The sequence below is a fragment of the Sapajus apella genome, unplaced genomic scaffold (genome assembly GCF_009761245.1).
Source record: "Sapajus apella isolate SASKATOON/1434 unplaced genomic scaffold, GSC_monkey_1.0 scaffold62, whole genome shotgun sequence".
In the NCBI taxonomy this organism is placed as follows: Eukaryota; Metazoa; Chordata; class Mammalia; order Primates; family Cebidae; genus Sapajus; species Sapajus apella.
The window spans coordinates 3,306,179-3,323,381 of NW_022437002.1; the positions used below are offsets into that span (position 1 = coordinate 3,306,179).

At 41.3% G+C, this 17,203-nt stretch overlaps 1 protein-coding gene across 2 annotated transcripts in view; it reads right to left on the reverse strand.

The window, feature by feature from the left end:
- Window positions 1-2,489: 2,489 nt before the first annotated feature.
- Window positions 2,490-17,203, reverse strand: part of SNRNP40 (small nuclear ribonucleoprotein U5 subunit 40) — a 41,771-nt gene continuing 27,057 nt past the window's right edge. The window contains exons 6-10 of one of the 2 annotated variants that reach the window (XM_032246682.1): window positions 14,743-14,863; window positions 11,901-11,983; window positions 10,643-10,704; window positions 4,290-4,393; window positions 2,490-2,952 (exon numbers count right to left, since the gene is read on the reverse strand). In XM_032246682.1, coding sequence (XP_032102573.1) covers window positions 2,903-2,952; window positions 4,290-4,393; window positions 10,643-10,704; window positions 11,901-11,983; window positions 14,743-14,863 — 420 coding nt within the window. In that variant the 3' untranslated portion in view covers window positions 2,490-2,902. The remainder of the gene's footprint in view (window positions 2,953-4,289; window positions 4,394-10,642; window positions 10,705-11,900; window positions 11,984-14,742; window positions 14,864-17,203) is intronic. The other variant, XM_032246683.1, reaches the window with a different exon arrangement.

Consider the following 17,203-nt stretch of genomic DNA (forward strand, 5'->3'; position numbering starts at 1 on the left):
GACCAGAAATCTGAAAGTCACTATTCCCTTTGGAGATTCCATCACACTGTGTATATGAAAGGCTCTGAACAGTCCTGCAGTGAATAAACTGGCTTCACTTTATTTAACCTGGTCTTGAGCAGGGGATCTTTATGCCCCAAAGTATCTAGCAAACTATCTGAAAAACAGTGTTCTTTGCAATGCACTTTAGGAAACCTCAAACTATGGATCATGTACATAAAGTAAAAGCTTTCTAGGATTTGGCTTTTAATTCTGTAATTTTACTGTTTGCTCCTCCCCATCTCTAACCATCTTCAAGTTCTTTTGGTTTATAAAATGTGCCACACTTTCAAACTTGTACCTGCTATTTCTTGAAATGCGCATGTTCTTTGTCCACCTGGTAAGCCCTACTCATCCTCCAAGTCCCAGTCTCAGCATAATGACATAATCTGTCATTAACTTCCTAAACTCTCCAAGTCACAATAAATTGTTTCCTCCTGTGTTTCCAGTGCACTTTATCCAAACTGTATTCACTGATTAAAAGAAATTGGTTTGAGAGCTTTCCCATCCTGCTGGTTCCTTCATTAATAAGTTGTATAGGGGGCCGGGCGCGGTGGCTCACGCCTGTAATCCCAGCACTTTGGGAGGCCGAGGCGGGTGGATCACGAGGCCAAGAGATCGAGACCATCCTGGTCAACACGGTGAAACCCAGTCTCTACTAAAACTACAAAAAATTAGCTGGGCATGGTGGCACGTGCCTGTAATCCCAGCTTCTCAGGAGGCTGAGGCAGGAGAATTGCCTGAACCCAGGAGGCGGAGGTTGCAGTGAGCTGAGATCGTGCCATTGCACTCCAGCCTGGGTAACAAGAGCGAAACTCTGTCTCAAAAAAAAAAAAAAAAAAATAAGTTGTATAAATCTTTGGCATGTGCTCACTTAAACAAGTAACGAATTTGAGATGGTCTTTTCTACTGGTGTGAGCACTTCTCAAGATGGCAAGGACAGCAACTTATTTATCTCTGTCCTCTGCAACAATGATCATGCCTGCCACATAATAGGGCTGATGTTTCTGTTGAATGATGATGCCCCAAATCCAGGTTAGATACCCTCTAACTTAAGATAAATAGATGACTCAGGTTTGAGAGCTGTAAGTGTAAAACCAAACATGCTCAGACAGGTTAGAACTGTGACAATCTCTTTGTTCTGAGATAAGAGATTCAGAAAAAATGCACTGTACTCCCCAGTGCCAGATGAGATTCAGTAGTGTCTGTCTGTGTGCTGGGTGCAGTCATCCAGTGATCCAGGGAGACAGTGACCTGTCTTAAGTGGTAGAAGGCAAGTAGCATTTCTTTTCTTCTTTTTTTTTTTTTTGAGAGATTTTCACGATTGTTGCCCAGGCTGGAGTATAATGGTGTGATCTCGGCTCACTGCAACCTCTGCCTCCCAGGTTCAAGTGATTCTCCTGCCTCAGCCTCCTGAGTAGCTGGGATTACAGGAGGCTGCCACCATGCCTAACTTTGTATTTTTAGTAGAGATGGGGTTTCTCCATGTTGGTCAGGCTGGTCTCAAACTCCTGACCTCAGGTGATTTGCCCGCCTCAGCCTCCCAAAATGCGGCAATTACAGGCATGAGCCACTGTGCCCGGCCAATAGCATTTCTTAATGTCCCTGTCTGTTTATGCAAACAGACAAGTAAACAGAATTATAAAGATGTCTCAGATAATATCGTGGCTAAGTTGCACCCAAGCAGTCTCATATTCTATTTGAGTTTGATGCAGCATTCTGGCCAATGTCATTTCTAAAAGCTGAGACTGCCCCAAATTTGGCCGCTTTCAAGTGCCTGAGTTTAGAGAATGCTGCTCAGAAGAGTTCTTTTGGCAGAGGACAGAGTAAACACAGGCTCTGTTAATTAAAGATCAGGTACAAGAACACAAAAACAGGTTCTTTTATTTATTACCTCTTGGCTGCTCTGCTTGTAGTAGGAAAAAAGTATTTGTTACTGATAAATAATTATTCTCTGTCAGTGTCATGGAAATGAGTAAACCTAAAAACAGAAAAGTGGGGAAAACTCCCCAAGTGAACAGCTTCTTGGACTTTTTTTTTTTTTTTTTTTGATGAGACGGAGTTTCGCTCTTGTTACCCAGGCTGGAGTGCAATGGCGCGATCTTGGTTCACCGCAACCTCCGCCTCCTGGGTTCAGGCAATTCTCCTGCCTCAGCCTCCTGAGTAGCTGGGATTACAGGCACGCGCCACCATGCCCAGCTCATTTTTTGTAGTTTTAGTAGAGATGGGGTTTCACCGTGTTGACCAGGATGGTCTCGATCTCTTGACCTCGTGATCCACCCGCCTCGGCCTCCCAAAGTGCTGGGATTACAGGCGTGAGCCACCGCGCCCGGCAGCTTCTTGGACTTTTAAGTGAATGGTAACCTGTGGCCACATCATGCTCTACTCTGATTTTTAGCAATTAAGCCTCAAAAAAAAAAAAAGACAGGAATAAATCCAATCCACATGGCTCTTGTAAAAAGGCATCTATTTGGCTTTTAATACAAAATGACTTAGAGAAATACAGCGAGAAAATATTATACAAGCCAGTTACTTAAAAAAAACAAAAAACAAAAAAAAACCCCAACCAACGAATTTGTCACATTGGGCCTGCATTAGAAAACAGGAAACAAGAAAAAGAAAACAAATAAAACAGTCCCTGAAATCTGGCAGGTGGTTTTTAGAAGCCACAGGAGCTTGCCTTAGTCATCCTGGTGAAATGGGACAGAAGTGGTTTTTAGAATATGGCCACCGCCTCCTCTGTTTCTTGCTAGTAATGGTCATCTGAAGGGAGGGTGCTAGGCTGGGCAGCCAACATTTGACGTCACTTATGCAGTCTGAGGTCTCAAAGACAAGCAGCCTTGGAATCTTCTATTCCATATCTTCACTGAATCTCTCCCATATACAGTCTCTTGTCACTCGATGCTGAGATAACTGAGGTAAAAAGAACAGAACAGATAACTAGAAATAATGAAGGCTCAAGGAGACTTGGTACTCAAGGGCTCTTGTGTCAAGAGCCAATTTTGGTATAACAGAGCAATTGGATTTAGCTTTAATTCCCCTCCTCAACACCCTCCACAGGAAATGGTAGCCTTGCTTTTCAATTCAAGTCCTCTAATATCGTGAGGATGACTGTACTATGGGAAATACGTTATCAGGCTCTAAATACTGATGTCCACTGTCAGTCAATCCCCAAGAAAAAGACTTTCCCAGTCATTCTAGAAGAGAGGATCTATGTTTGTACCAGTCATTTTGTAAATGTGCTTCTGCTTGTTACACTTAGCCCTGGAGAAAGTTAGTTTCTCCTTTAACTCACTCACGGCTTAAATTATTTGGTTTAGCCAGCAAAAATTTTTTTTTTTTTTTGGGACAGAGTTTCGCTCTTGTTACCCAGGCTGGAGTGCAATGGCGCAATCTCGGCTCACCGCAACCTCCGCCTCCTGGGTTCAGGCAATTCTCCTGCCTCAGCCTCCTGAGTAGCTGGGATTACAGGCACGCGCAACCATGCCCAGCTAATTTTTTGTATTTTTAGTAGAGACGGGGTTTCACCATGTTGACCAGGATGGTCTCGATCTCTTGACCTCGTGATCCACCCGCCTCGGCCTCCCACAGTGCTGGGATTACAGGCTTGAGCCACCGCGCCCGGCCTAGCAAAAATTTTTAAGCTGAAATTTATAACTAAATATTAAGAAGTATCATTCTTTTAACCAAATACATCATTGAAACAGACTTGATGGAAGTAAATTTAAAAAAACTAGACTTACCAACTTCCCTTGAGATCAAGAAGAAAATGGAACATTGCTCTTATTCTCACCACTTATGACCAATGGTGAGCCTCATTGATACCCACATAAAGACTGTTTGCAGCTGGGTGCAGTAGCTCATGCCTGTAATCCCAGCACTTTGGGAGGCTGAGGCGGGTGGATTACTTGAGGTCAGGAGTTCATGACCAGCCTAACATGGTGAAACCTCATCTCTACTAAAAATCAGTTGGGCATGATGGTGGGTGCCTGTAATCCCAGCTACTTGGGAGGCTAAGGCAGGAGAATCGCTTGAAACTGGGAGGTGGAGGTTGCAGTGAACTGAGATTGCACCACTGCACTCCAGCCTGGGTGACACAGCAAGATTCCATCTCAAAAAAAAAAAAAAAAAAAAAAAGGCTGTTTGCATGGAAATTTGAATAAAACAGATACCCATTTTTGACTCTGTATTCCCAGGATCCCTGAGGGGGGGTTTCAGTTTCCTTTTCCCCCTTGTTGGGACAGACTTACTGATGGGCTCGTCAGGGTGGAAAGCAACTTCATTGATGGAGCCAGCATGGCCAGGCAGCTTATACAATATTCTCCTGCTTGTAGTATCCCACACATACACAAACCTGTAAGGTATCATGAAAAGCAAGGGTAAGGCTTTCTGGAACTGGGGGTAGGGCAGAGACATGGCTATTCAAAGGAAATGGAAGCAACTATTATTTACTTACCTTACATTTACTGAACCATGTTCTGGCTTTTAGAAACTAGGAATACAGAGTTTGAGTAAGACATGGACTTAGCTCTTGAGCAATGGGGTGGAGAAATAAAAATAACTAAAAATATAAGTAGTACTGGCATGTTCAAATATAAGCTTCTCAAATGGGAAACACCATAGGGAAGAAAAGAGTTTTTCCTGGAGATATCACACAAAAACCTTTTTTAAGGTGTCCAGTATAATTAGGTTACAGTTAACTTCATACTCATCCAGGAAGCCTAAGAGGTAACCCAACTCATGGCAAGGTCGGAGCATAGATTGTAGGTCCAGGTGCACTTCTTAGTACTGTATTCAAACAGAGTCCAGAGAAGGGACAGGAAGTGTCTGATATATAAAATATTTATCGTATTTGCTAACCTAATACTCACTTGAGCCAAATTTTCCATTGAATTAACAGGCAAAAGGAATACTGTATTCTAGAATGGGAAGGGGCCAACACAAATCAGCTTGTCTAGGTTGGGTGTGGTGGCTCATGCCTATAATCCCAGTACTTTGTGAGGCCAAGACGGGTGGATCATCTGAGGTCAGGAGTTCAAGACCAGCCTGGCTAACAAGGTGAAACCCGTCTCTATTAAAAATACAAAAAATTAGCCAGGCATGGTAGTATGTATCTGTAATCTCAACTACTTGGGAGGCTGAGGCAGGAGAATTGCTTTAGCCTGGGAGATGGAGGTTCCAGCGAGCCAAGACTGTGCCACTGCCCTCTAGCCTGGGTGACGGAATGAGACTCTGTCTCAAAAAAAGAAAGATAAAAAAAAAAAAAAAAAAAAAAAAAAAGTTTGTCTAAACTCCTCATTTTAGATATAAGAAAACTGGGGGTACAGTGACTTTTCCAAGGCAACACAGTTCATCAATGGCATAACTAAAATTAGAACTCTTTAAAAAATGAGTTTATTAAATAATGTTCTTAGGAAGACCACATTTTTGATTTGTCATTAAAAAAAAATCATGGGGCTGGGCATGGTGGCTCATGTCTATAATCTTAGCACTTTGTGGGGCTAAAGCTGGTGGACTGCTTGAGCTCAGGAACTTCAGACCAGCCTGGGCAACATGGTAAAACCCCATCTCTACGAAAAAATTAGCTAGGTGTGGTGGTGCCTGTGGTCCCAGCTACTTGGGAGGCCAAGGTGGGAGGACTGATTGAGTTCAGCAGGTTGAGGCTGCAGCGAGCTGAGATGGCACCATTGCACTCTAGCCTGGGTGACAGAGTGAGATCCTGTCTTGAAAAAAAAAGCTATGCTTTTTTCATGCTGTGTAATAAAGGTAATGCAAGAGACGACAGAGTTATAAGCTTCTTTCTACTGGAATACCCTGGTATAACACAATTCAATTTCTGCAATGCTAGAATAAAAAATAAAACACTTCTACATTTCTCTTCAGAAGCGATGAATAATAACAGAAGATGGCATAAAATGGTGATTATTTTCTTATTCATTCTGTAGTACTGGAGCCAGTATTTTTATCATCACAGGCCATAATTTTTACTTTGTCCACTTTAATAAGTTCTATCACCTTTTGGAATCCAATATCACTCAACATAAAAGTCTACATATTATTACAGAATCTTTTCATTTTTCTAAATTAATATATATATATATATTTTGGTAGAGACAGTGTCTTCCTATGTTGCTGAGGCTGGTCTTGAACTCCTAACCTCAAGTGATCCTCCCACCTTTGCCTCCCAAAGTGCTGGAATGATGGGCATGAACCACCATGCATGGTATAAGGCAGAATCTGTATGTACTTAGAGAGCCCCTGAAATCAACTCTGATCCTGATCCTCTGAGTCAATGATAAGTTTATAGCCTTCTTAAACTGAAGTAAAACTTGAAGGGCAATTTGAGTGAACTGCTGAGATTGCATGAGCTCATCTAGGCTCTCCTGAAGACTATTTCCCAAAGTAGTATTTCTGTATCACTGTTATGACATGGCTTAAGAGGAAGAAATTGTTTTTCTTATTCAAGCTTGCCTTGATGTCCTGTGCTGAAGGCTTCCTGCCATGAAGAGGACAGAAGTGACCAGGAGCCCAGGAGGACATTCCTGTGTTCCTGGCCACCTCTTCTGCAGCCACAGACACTACAGAGCTGCACCTAAGACCCTGGAGCTCTTAATATACTCCAGTATTTTGCTTTCGCTTACCATCTACAAATATACTGGCTAAAAATAAAAAGTTCCTTTGACTCTCAACCTTGCTTAAGTCATGAAAGGGGAAAATAAAGAGCTATTATCTCTTAATCTGATGACGTAAAATTCATCTGTTGGTAAATATAAAGGGCTGGTGGCTTTGAAGCAGGTATTTAAAATTATTTACATATTTTGTTTTGTGCAATCAACAATTCACCAGTACTTGATCATAAAAATGGTACATTCACCATTACTGGATTATAAAATTCCTAGTTCTAATCCAACATTACACTTTTGGTCAAAAATGCAAATAAACAAGAGCTTCTTAATATACTATTTAGCTGTCATCAGCTAGGCTCCATAGAAACTAAGTAAAAGTTCTGAGCAAGATGGAACAGAAGCAGAAACTCCATCTGTATAGACTCCTTGGCTCTGATACTCATTCCCTTCCTACTGCCTTTTTCCTTGTCATACACAAAAAGCTGGTTCTCATTAATTCAATGAAAGGCAGTGTAACATAGTGAAAGAGTAAGAGCTCTGGAGTCAGAAAGACTGGGGTTCAAGTCTCAGTGCAGCTATTTACTAGCTAAGTAATCTTAGCTCACAGAAGTTAAATAATAATTGGAGATCATTTAACTTGTCTAAGCTTCTTAGTTACAGTGATGGAGAAAATACTGATCTCAAAACTTTATTGAGAAAAATGAGATAATATATGCAAAGGGCCTGGCACACAGAATTAATTATAGCTATTGTTATTATGAGTACATTCATCATCAAAACAGAATCTCATGATGTCAATGGGCTGAATAAATCACTCTTGGCCGAGAGACTGGCCAGCCTTTCTGTAGTCCATAGGACTATTTAGGATTTCAAGTTTGAATATGAGGAGGTGATTTCTAAGTTATTAGTTAACAGAAAGGAGAAATTTGCCAAATCCAGGCCAAGCTGAAAAGGAGTTTTCTGAGGATACATTTCCCAGACACATAAAAGACAGAACCGCCAATCTCTAAGGGTTTATACTTCAAGGCCTCACTCTTGATGGCTGCCAATTAGATGCTAAATTTAGAGGGGTTCCTTGCCCTCTCTTTACTTTGGCATGGCAACATTTGGCAGGAACCAGGAGCCTTATATAACAGAACTGCTTGTTGACTTGGGGCTAACTGGTGAGGTGGCCTCTTAAATCTGGCCAAACCCCAACAGGTGGAGACGGGCAGGTTTCCTCAGACGACGCTTCCACATGTGAATTTTATTTTTAAAGAGATGGCTTCTTGCTCTGTTGTCAGGGCTAGATAACAGTGGCATGATTGTAGCTTGCTATATCCTCAAACTCCTGGGCTTAAGGGATCCTTCCACCTCAGCCCACCAAGTAGCTGGGACTACAGATGGGTACTACTATGCCTGGCTAATTTTTAAAATATATTTTTTTGCAGAGATAGGGACCTGCCATCTTGCCCAGGCTGGTCTCGAACTCTTGCGTACAAGCCATCCTTCCACCTTGGCCGCTCAGAGTGTTGGGATTACAGGTGTGCAGCACCATTGTGCATGGACCACATGTAAAGTTTAAAGGGAGAGTGGAAAGGGAAAGAGAAAAGAGGACATTGCAATTCAGAAAGGGCCAATGCCAGAAACAAACTGCTCAACAGAAAAAAAAAAGTATGCAGATATAATTTAAAAATTTAATTACGCCGGGCGCGGTGGCTCAAGCCTGTAATCCCAGCACTTTGGGAGGCCGAGGCGGGCGGATCACGAGGTCAAGAGATCGAGACCATCCTGGTCAACACGGTGAAACCCCGTCTCTACTAAAAATACAAAAAATTAGCTGGGCATGGTGGTGCGTGCCTGTAATCCCAGCTACTCAGGAAGCTGAGGCAGGAGAATTGCCTGAACCCAGGAGGCGGAGGTTGCGGTGAGCCGAGATTGCGCCATTGCACTCCAGCCTGGGTAACAAGAGCGAAACTCCGTCCCAAAAAAAAAAAAAAAAAAAAAATTTAATTACAAAGGAAAGATACACTCTGCTGAAAATTATGTAAAAATACTTAGAATAGTTCTTACTCTGTCAGAATATGAGACACCCTAGTCGGTTTCTTGAAGTCTTCTCCAGTAACTTGACAACTTAAAATTCTTTCGATTTCCCCCTTCCAGGCAGCTCTCTAAACCACTTGCACTCAAATGACCCATGTGACACTTTCACCTGAATCCTTTCTATTTTCTCCAGAAAATACCTGAATACTTGTCCATTTTTCTTGGTATTAGATTTGTCAGGAAAAAAAAGTAGACTCTGGAATTTAAGTATGTTCAGTATTATTCATAAATAGAAAGGTAAGAGACAGACCACAGTGCAGCTTCTGTGTGGCAGTGCTAGGGCCCCAAATAGGGGAAAACCCTGGACTATGCTGAAAGCCCTGGCTAGCCCAAGAAAGGCTTCCTATTTATTGGTTGGTGCTTGTTTCAGGAGGGTTGGAAGAAAAACTCTAAAGGGGAGGATAGGATTAAGCTAAAAAGGGTCAAGACATTGCCCAATGGGAGCTAAATGCAGAAATTGCTATCAGAGGGTCTTATCATTCTTTACCATGCCACATTTGCAGCCCATCATACTTGAGACCTGGACATCCCTATTTAACCTGATTCTCCCCCAAGCACAGGTTACCACAGACATGCCAAATACAACAACATCTGACAGAATAATTCTCTTCCTTCTGTTTCTCATTTAGCATATAATGCCTGAGCCAGTTTAGATTCATATTTCATAAAGCCTTAGCTGATTAATTCAGCATTGGGTAGAAAATACATAGTCCACATTTTATTACATCCTGTACCTAGCAATCATCGTACTTCCCACTAACCCAGACACAGCTCTGAATCATCCCCAACACAGGCAGCCATTACCAATAGCTGAGCTGTTATGTAGGGTAAAATCTGACTGCCATTCTTCAACTAGGAATTCATTCATATAATATAAACTAATTGGTTAGAAAAGCTCAAGCATTGACAACAGTGCCATAGGTTCACAGAAATGACTAAGATTCATTCCCTAATCTCTAGGAGAAAATAATTTAGTGAGGGTGCCTCACTTTGTCTGATTGTAAGATGTAATAAATGCTAATAAAGCTTAGATGTATGAAATGCAATTATAGCACAAAGAACAATTATTATGCCCAAGAGGTAACAGAGAGAGGGAACCAGAGACAGTTTATAGATATAACATAGAGGTGGCTGCTAGAGAGATACAGGAGTCTGGATAATAAAGAAGAGGGAATGTGAGAGAGAACCTGGAGGTGAGAAAGAAAAGGGAGGTTAGAATACGAGAATTCCATGTGAGCAGCACTGTGGTGATGGTGGGGGAGGTGGGTTCTAAACATGTTTTCAAATGAACTGAAGCATGGCAGAAGAAATGTAGTGAGGGAGACTAGAGACAGATTATGAGATTTAGGGAGCCCAACAGCATCAAACAAATTGTTGATCCTCTAGGTCTAAAATGTCTCCAAAGTGGGTAGAAAAGATCAACATGGCTTCGAAACCTTTCATGCCACACAGAGCTTCATATTCAAGCAGTCATAACTCTATGTCTACTCTAGCTCCATATCCATGTTTTATGTATCAAACACATGAAGACATCCTCCGTAGCTACATCATTCTATTTTTTTTTTTTTTTTTTTTTAAGATGGAGTCTCACTCTTGTTGCCCAGGCTGGAGTGCATGGTGCAATCTCGGCTCACTGCAACCTCCATCTCCCCGGTTCAAGTGATTCTCCTGCCTCAGCCTCCCAAGTAGCTGGGATTATAGGCATGCTCCACCACGGCCAGCTAATTTTGTATTTTTAGCAGAGATGGGTTTCTCCATGTTGGTCAGGCTGGTGTCAAAATCCTGACCTCAGGTGATCCATTCACCTTGGCCTCCCAAAATGCTGGGATTATAGGTGTGAGCCACTGTGCCCGGCCAGCTACAACATTCTTTACTTTGCACCCAGTAATCCTTACCTGTCGGCTGAGCCAGCTGCTATTTTGCTTCCATCAGGTGACCAAGAACATCTCAGAAGGTTCTATGATAAATAAGAATTCACGGAATAGTAATATACCAAACTCCTCTTTGCAAGGCTACAGAATCACTGAGAGGCTTTAAATTTCCTAAGTAGAGTTTTAATTGTTCTTCTCAGGAAGATGGTTATCTTATATTCTATGGCATCAAATAGCATACTTTGTTATTTTACACCATATAAAAACTGTAGAAAATGCTTAACTTACAATTAATTAGATTGAACCTGGCAACGAAAATCTGTTCTACTTATAAATGGAGGCTCCCTTTGTCTTGATATTCATTATTCTTTTTTCCTATTTATCTTGAATAAAAGCAAACCCAACAAATAATTTTTTTTTTTGAGATTGGGTCTCGCTCTATTGTACAGGTTGGAGCGCAGTGGCACAATCATAGTTCACTACGGTTTTGACCTCCTGGGCCCAAGTGATACTCCCACTTCAGCCTCCCAGGCAGCTGAGACTGCAGGCACATGCCATCACATCCAGATTTTTTATTTTTTGTAGAGACAGGGTCTCATTACGTTGCCCTGGCTGGTCTTGAACTCCTGGCCTCCTGCCTTCGCTTTCCAAAGTGCTGAGATTACAACTGTGAGCCACCATGCTAGGTCTAAAAAATAAAATTTGATTTATACAGTGAAACTGCATCTCAATGAGCTCTCAAAAGGAAAACATTAATCTCTATTAACAAATTCTCTGAGAGTAAAAGCTTCTTTCAATAGAGCTGACCTTTAAATTTGAGGGTTTGAAAAAATTCTGTCTCTCAGAACTTGGGCTGTGGTAGGTACTGAGGGGAGAGATGTAGTCTTAGGGTTCAAACACACCTGGTCATGGGGTAAGGAGGCAGGTGAGGGAGACCTTCTTAACAGCTATGGGAACTTGGGTTCCATATGGAAAACTGATTTAAGAGGGTAAAATTCCCAAGTAATTAAAAGGCCAGGAGCGTTGTGTTGAAGGTGGTGTGAAGTCAGATGCCCTCAGTTTGAGAGCTGGCTCCACTACTTTTGGGCTATGTGATTGGCTTCTTCCCAATCACGAATATTTCTATTAGTTTTATTTTTGGCAACAACAGTTTTGATTAAGAGCAGTGTTACTGGAATGAAGTCCGTTCTCAGCAGAGCTACTGCTCTCTATCCTTAGTACCACCTGAAATGTTTCTTTGAATTAAATGAACAGTCAAACTCCCCTGCCATGCAGAACTCACCTTTTCAAAGTTGTGCACATTTCCTTGAAATATCTTTACACACCTCTCTTTGGGGGCAAATGGCCGGACATCCCAGACACGAACTGCAAAACAAATCCAAATAAACAAACCAACCAAAACAACTATCAGCCAGAGGCCTCCTGAGCACCCAACTGAAATTAGTATCATGTCAATGACAGATGCTGTTTCCAGGATGGGGAAGTCCAATATGACACGTTACTACTTGTTATACCTCTTTTCTTTTTCAAGCAGGAAAATACATCTAAATCCCAATAACTGGGGCTAGCTGAGGAGGCAGGAAGGAAAAATGTCACTCACAACGTTGGTAATTTGCAACAGAATGCAGCTGGGTGTGATACTAATTTCAAAGATATTAAGCAAAAGAGTCCACTGCCAGCTTAGAGTCACATCCATCAAAGCTTCAATAAGACAAACTAAATACCATGAACTACTATGATAATGAACATATAAAAACCAAACTTATATTGCACTTTCCTAATTTCTCGCATATGGGCACCTGACAGTCTAAAACTGAACAAGGTCAGGTATATATAAAATATATAAAAAGTCACTGGGCTCAGTGGCTCATGCCTGTAATCCCAGCACTTTGGGAGGTTGAGGCGGGTAGATCACCTGAGGTCAGGAGTTCGAGACCAGCCTGACCAATATGGAGAAACCCCGTGCCTACTAGAAATACAAAATTAGCCAGGCGTGTTAGCTCATGCCTATAATTCCAGCTACTCGGGAGGATGAGGCAGAAGAATCGCTTGAACCCGGGAGGCGGAGTTTGTGGTCAGCGAGATTGTGCCATTGCACTCCAGCCTGGGTAACAAAAGCGAAACTCCATCTAAAAACAAAATAAAACAAAACAAAAGTCAAACAAATCAAAAGAGTGTTGCACCATACCAAAAATCAGAAAAAGTAAATACTGATTCTAATTCTAGCTCTGTTGCATATTTGGGTGACATCAGGTAAACAGTGAGATTGTTTGTGCCTTGGTTTTCTTGCTCTGTAAAATGAAGAGAAATTATCTGTTCTTTAAAAAATAATACTATTTTATTTATTTTAATTTTATTTTTTTGAGACGCAGTCTCACTCTGTCACCCAGGCTGGAGTGCAGTGGTACGATCTCAGCTCACTGCAACCTCTGCCTCCAGGGTTCAAGCGATTCTCCTGCCTCAGACTCCCCGGTAGCTGGGACTAGAGGCATGTGCCACCATACCCGGCTAATTTTTGTATTTTTTAGTAGAAATGGGGTTTCACATATTGGACAGGCTGGGTCTTGAACTCCCGACCTCATGATCTGCCCACCTTGGCTTCCCAAAGTGCTGGGATTACAAGTGTGAGCCACCGTGCCCAGACTATTTATTTTTGAGATGGAGTTTCATTCTTGTTGCTCAGGCTGGAGTGAGTGGCACGATCTTGGCTCACTGTAACCTCTGCCTCCTGGATTCAAGTGATTCTCCTGCCTCAGTCTCCCAAGTAGCTGGGATTACAGGCACTCGCCACCATGCCTGCCTAGTTTTTCTATTTTTAGCAGAGACAGAGTTTCACCATGTTGGCCAGGCTGGTCTTAAACTCCTGACCTCAGGTGATCCAACTGCCTTGGCCTCCCTAAAGTGCTGGGATTACAGGTGTGAGCCACCATGCCTGGCCAATAACACTATTTTAAAGATCCAATGAGATAACCTATTGCAAAGGTTCTAAAATTTGTAGGCAACAAAAATAATTTATAATTCTATTATACAGCCATAATAAGAAATTATTCTATTATTTTTTCCCTTATTTTAATATCAATTTAGGAAACCTCACTGTTCCTCATTATAAAGAATGCTAGAACTAGCTAGGCGTGGTACTTGGGAGGCTTGCTTGAGCCCAGGAGTTTGAGACTAGCCTGGGCAACACAGCAACGTCCTGTCTTGCCAAAAACATTTTTTTTAAATGCTAGATTATATGTGTATAAACATCTATTATAAGCAGTAACTACAGCCGTTGTAACTGAAGCTATATCTACAGTGGAATTTGAATGATGTCATTTTATCTGAGTATGAAAAAAGTGTTATCAATTCTTGGAGTCAGGCAGGCATAAAAAGGCAAAGCTATGCATGAAAGTTTGTTATTGAGAATATAGTCAAAAGGTAAAGATGTCCATTCGTTCAACAAATATTTATTAAGTGTCCAATGAATGTCAGGTATTGTTTTTGCTATAAAATGTCAGGGAATACATTTTAGTTCCTGACAAGCCTGTAAGTTTGTATACCAGGGCCATTTCCAAACTTCCTCAACATTAAGCATACAATCCAGCAAGTCATCTTACTTTTTGTCTATAGTAATCTATCCTCCCACCCTACAACTCAAAAACAAGTAAAGAGAAATAGGAAGAGTGTGTTTATGTAAATCCAGCATGTCGAGATGTTTTATTGAAGACCTCTTTCCACATCAATGCTTTTGGAGTGGGGAGGAAAGACAGACTGGCAGGAAAGAGCAAAAGAGATCACCCAAGCTTGGTGTTCTCTGAAAACGCACGAGGACTGCCTTATATAGACTTCTAAATTCACATCTTTCTCATTAAACTCATCACCCAGTTTCTTATGTCCTGAGAGCTGAGATGGATCTTAAAGGTAAAGTCCAGTCTTCTTATCAGTGTAGAAACTGATTCGCAGAGAGAAGAATTATTGTGTGCAATGTGGTCCAGGGACAAGACAGATATCTGAGACTAGATTCTTTACTATCTTACCTAAAGCTTTCCCCACTACAACATGTTCTAATTGTCTGATGCAATCTGTGAACAATCTTTGACTTTTTCCTTGGATCCTGGGAGAGATTTCCTCTCAAAAGTTACCTGTATTATCCATTGCATTGGACAAGAGATAAGAGCCTTCAGAACTTAAACTCAGGCCAGTTACTGAATCTGCATGGCCTCTCATGGTGTAGGTTAGCTTGTTCTGGCGTAGGTCCCAGACCTGCAAAAACAAAAAGGTGACCCAGGATCAAATTAATAAAAGTAGAGAAACAGAATGACACAAGAAACAAGGATCAATTGCCCAGAGATATTGATATTACTTTACCATAAGATACAGGATTTCTGTCAAAGAGAAAAATACCTTTGTCTTTTTTTTTGAGACACTATCTCACTCTGTCACCCAGTGTAGTGGCACTACCATGGCTCACTGTAGTCTTGACTGCCCAGGCTCAGGTAATTCTCATACCTTAGCCTCCCCAGTAGCTGGGACTACAGTAGTGAGCTACCATACCTACCAGAGACAGGTTTTCACTATTTTGCCCAGCCTAGTCTTGAACTTCTAGGCTCAAGTGATCCTCCCACTGCGTCCTCTCAGTGTTTGGATTATAGGCATGAGCCACTACCCAGCCAATCTCTGTCTTTCTAAAAAGGTACTTAAGGTTACTATGTTTGACTAGATAAATATAAACTAATGCATATCAAATGTTAAGATAAAGTTTTAAATAAAAACAGAATTCAGAAAGGTTATTTTCAAATCATAGCAAAATAATTAAAAACAAACTATTATAGAAAAAACTAAAGAGCGCTTAAAATGCTTAAACTATGATTCTTAGCCATTAAAAATTATTGGAAATAGCTGGGCGCGGTGGCTCAAGCCTGTAATCCCAGCACTTTGGGAGGCCGAGGCGGGTGGATCACGAGGTCAAGAGATCGAGACCATCCTGGTCAACATGGTGAAACCCCATCTCTACTAAAAATACAAAAAATTAGCTGGGCATGGTGGCGTGTGCCTGTAGTCCCAGCTGCTCAGGAGGCTGAGGCAGGAGAATTGCCTGAACCCAGGAGGCAGAGGTGGCGGTGAGCCAAGATCGCCCCATTTTTGCCCCCCAGGGGGAGAAAAAGAGAAAAACCCCCTCAAAAAAAAAAAAAAAAAAAAATTATTGGAAATACATAAAACCAGTAAACAATATGAAAAATATAGATGCTTAAAATTTTTCATTTAATGCCACAATATGTGACAATAAATGTACACTTATGCACATGTATGGGCATGTACATATACTATGGAAAAGCACATTTATTAAAAGAAAAACAAATATGGATTCACTATTGCTTGTGTAGGAAAGGTAAGATACAGAAAATAACCTAAATGTCAAGCAGGAAAAATTGATGGTTTATTAAATTATGGCCCATAAACACACTGCAAAGCTAAATTCTCATATAGGAGATAGCATGTCAGAGTAGAAAGAGTAGTGACTTAGGGTAAGAATAAACTGGTCCCTGCCACTTAGTGTTATGTGTCATTGGGTCACCAACTCTTTCTGGGCCTGTTTCCTGGTCTGAAAGATTAAGGATAACAATAGCTACTTCTTAAGGCTGTTGTAAGGATTATAAATAAGAATGCTTAGCATATGCCTGGCACATGGCAGGTCCTCAATGATGTATAGCTATTGTTAAGCAGTTCCTAAAAATAACTCCCAAGACCAAATGTAAAAATATTTACATAATAAGCTATTAAGCAAAAAAGGAAAATACAAAACAGTATTTATCTTTACACAGACTACACCTATGTAAAACATGTATTTTTAAGCTAACAGAAATAGTCTGGAAAGTCACATGGAAAAATGAACAGTAATTTTGTTAAGGTCACTGGTATTGCACAAAAGACAAAATTCCCCCCAATTTTATTTCATATTGCAATGTAGTATTTTTCTAAGTGAATACAATTTTGCTGTTCCTTAAATCAAGACACTTTTCCTTATCTAGAAATGAGTTAGGTGTTACACACCACCACTTTATCCATCAGTAACTCACTCGTGTGGAGTCCAACACATTTCATATACGATCATTTTTTTATGTCGTTGTTGTTCCTTATCTTCCGAGCAGGCACTGCTGAAATCTAGCATTGTAACTAGGAATGTGTTTTGCCAACCCCTCACAGAAGTTGTGTGCTGTTTCCAAACTTCCTCCTTGAGGTCTGTACACCTTGTTTGTGCAGGGCCAAAAAGCATTCAGGATTTGCCACAAAAAAATCTACAGCAGGGGCCGGGCATAGTGGCTCACACCTATAATCCCTGCACTTTGGGAAGTAGAGGTGGGTGGATCACCTGAGGTCAGGAGTTCAAGACCAGCCTGGTCAACATGGTGAAACCTCATCTCTACTGAAAATACAAAAATTAGCCAGGTGTGGTGGCAGGTGCCTATAATCCCAGCTACTTGGGAGGCTGAGGCAGGAGAATCACTTGAACCCGGGAGGCGGAGGTTGCAGTGAGCCAAAATCGCACCATTATACTCCAGCCTGGGCAACAAGGGCAAAACTCTGTCTTTAAAAAAAAAAAAA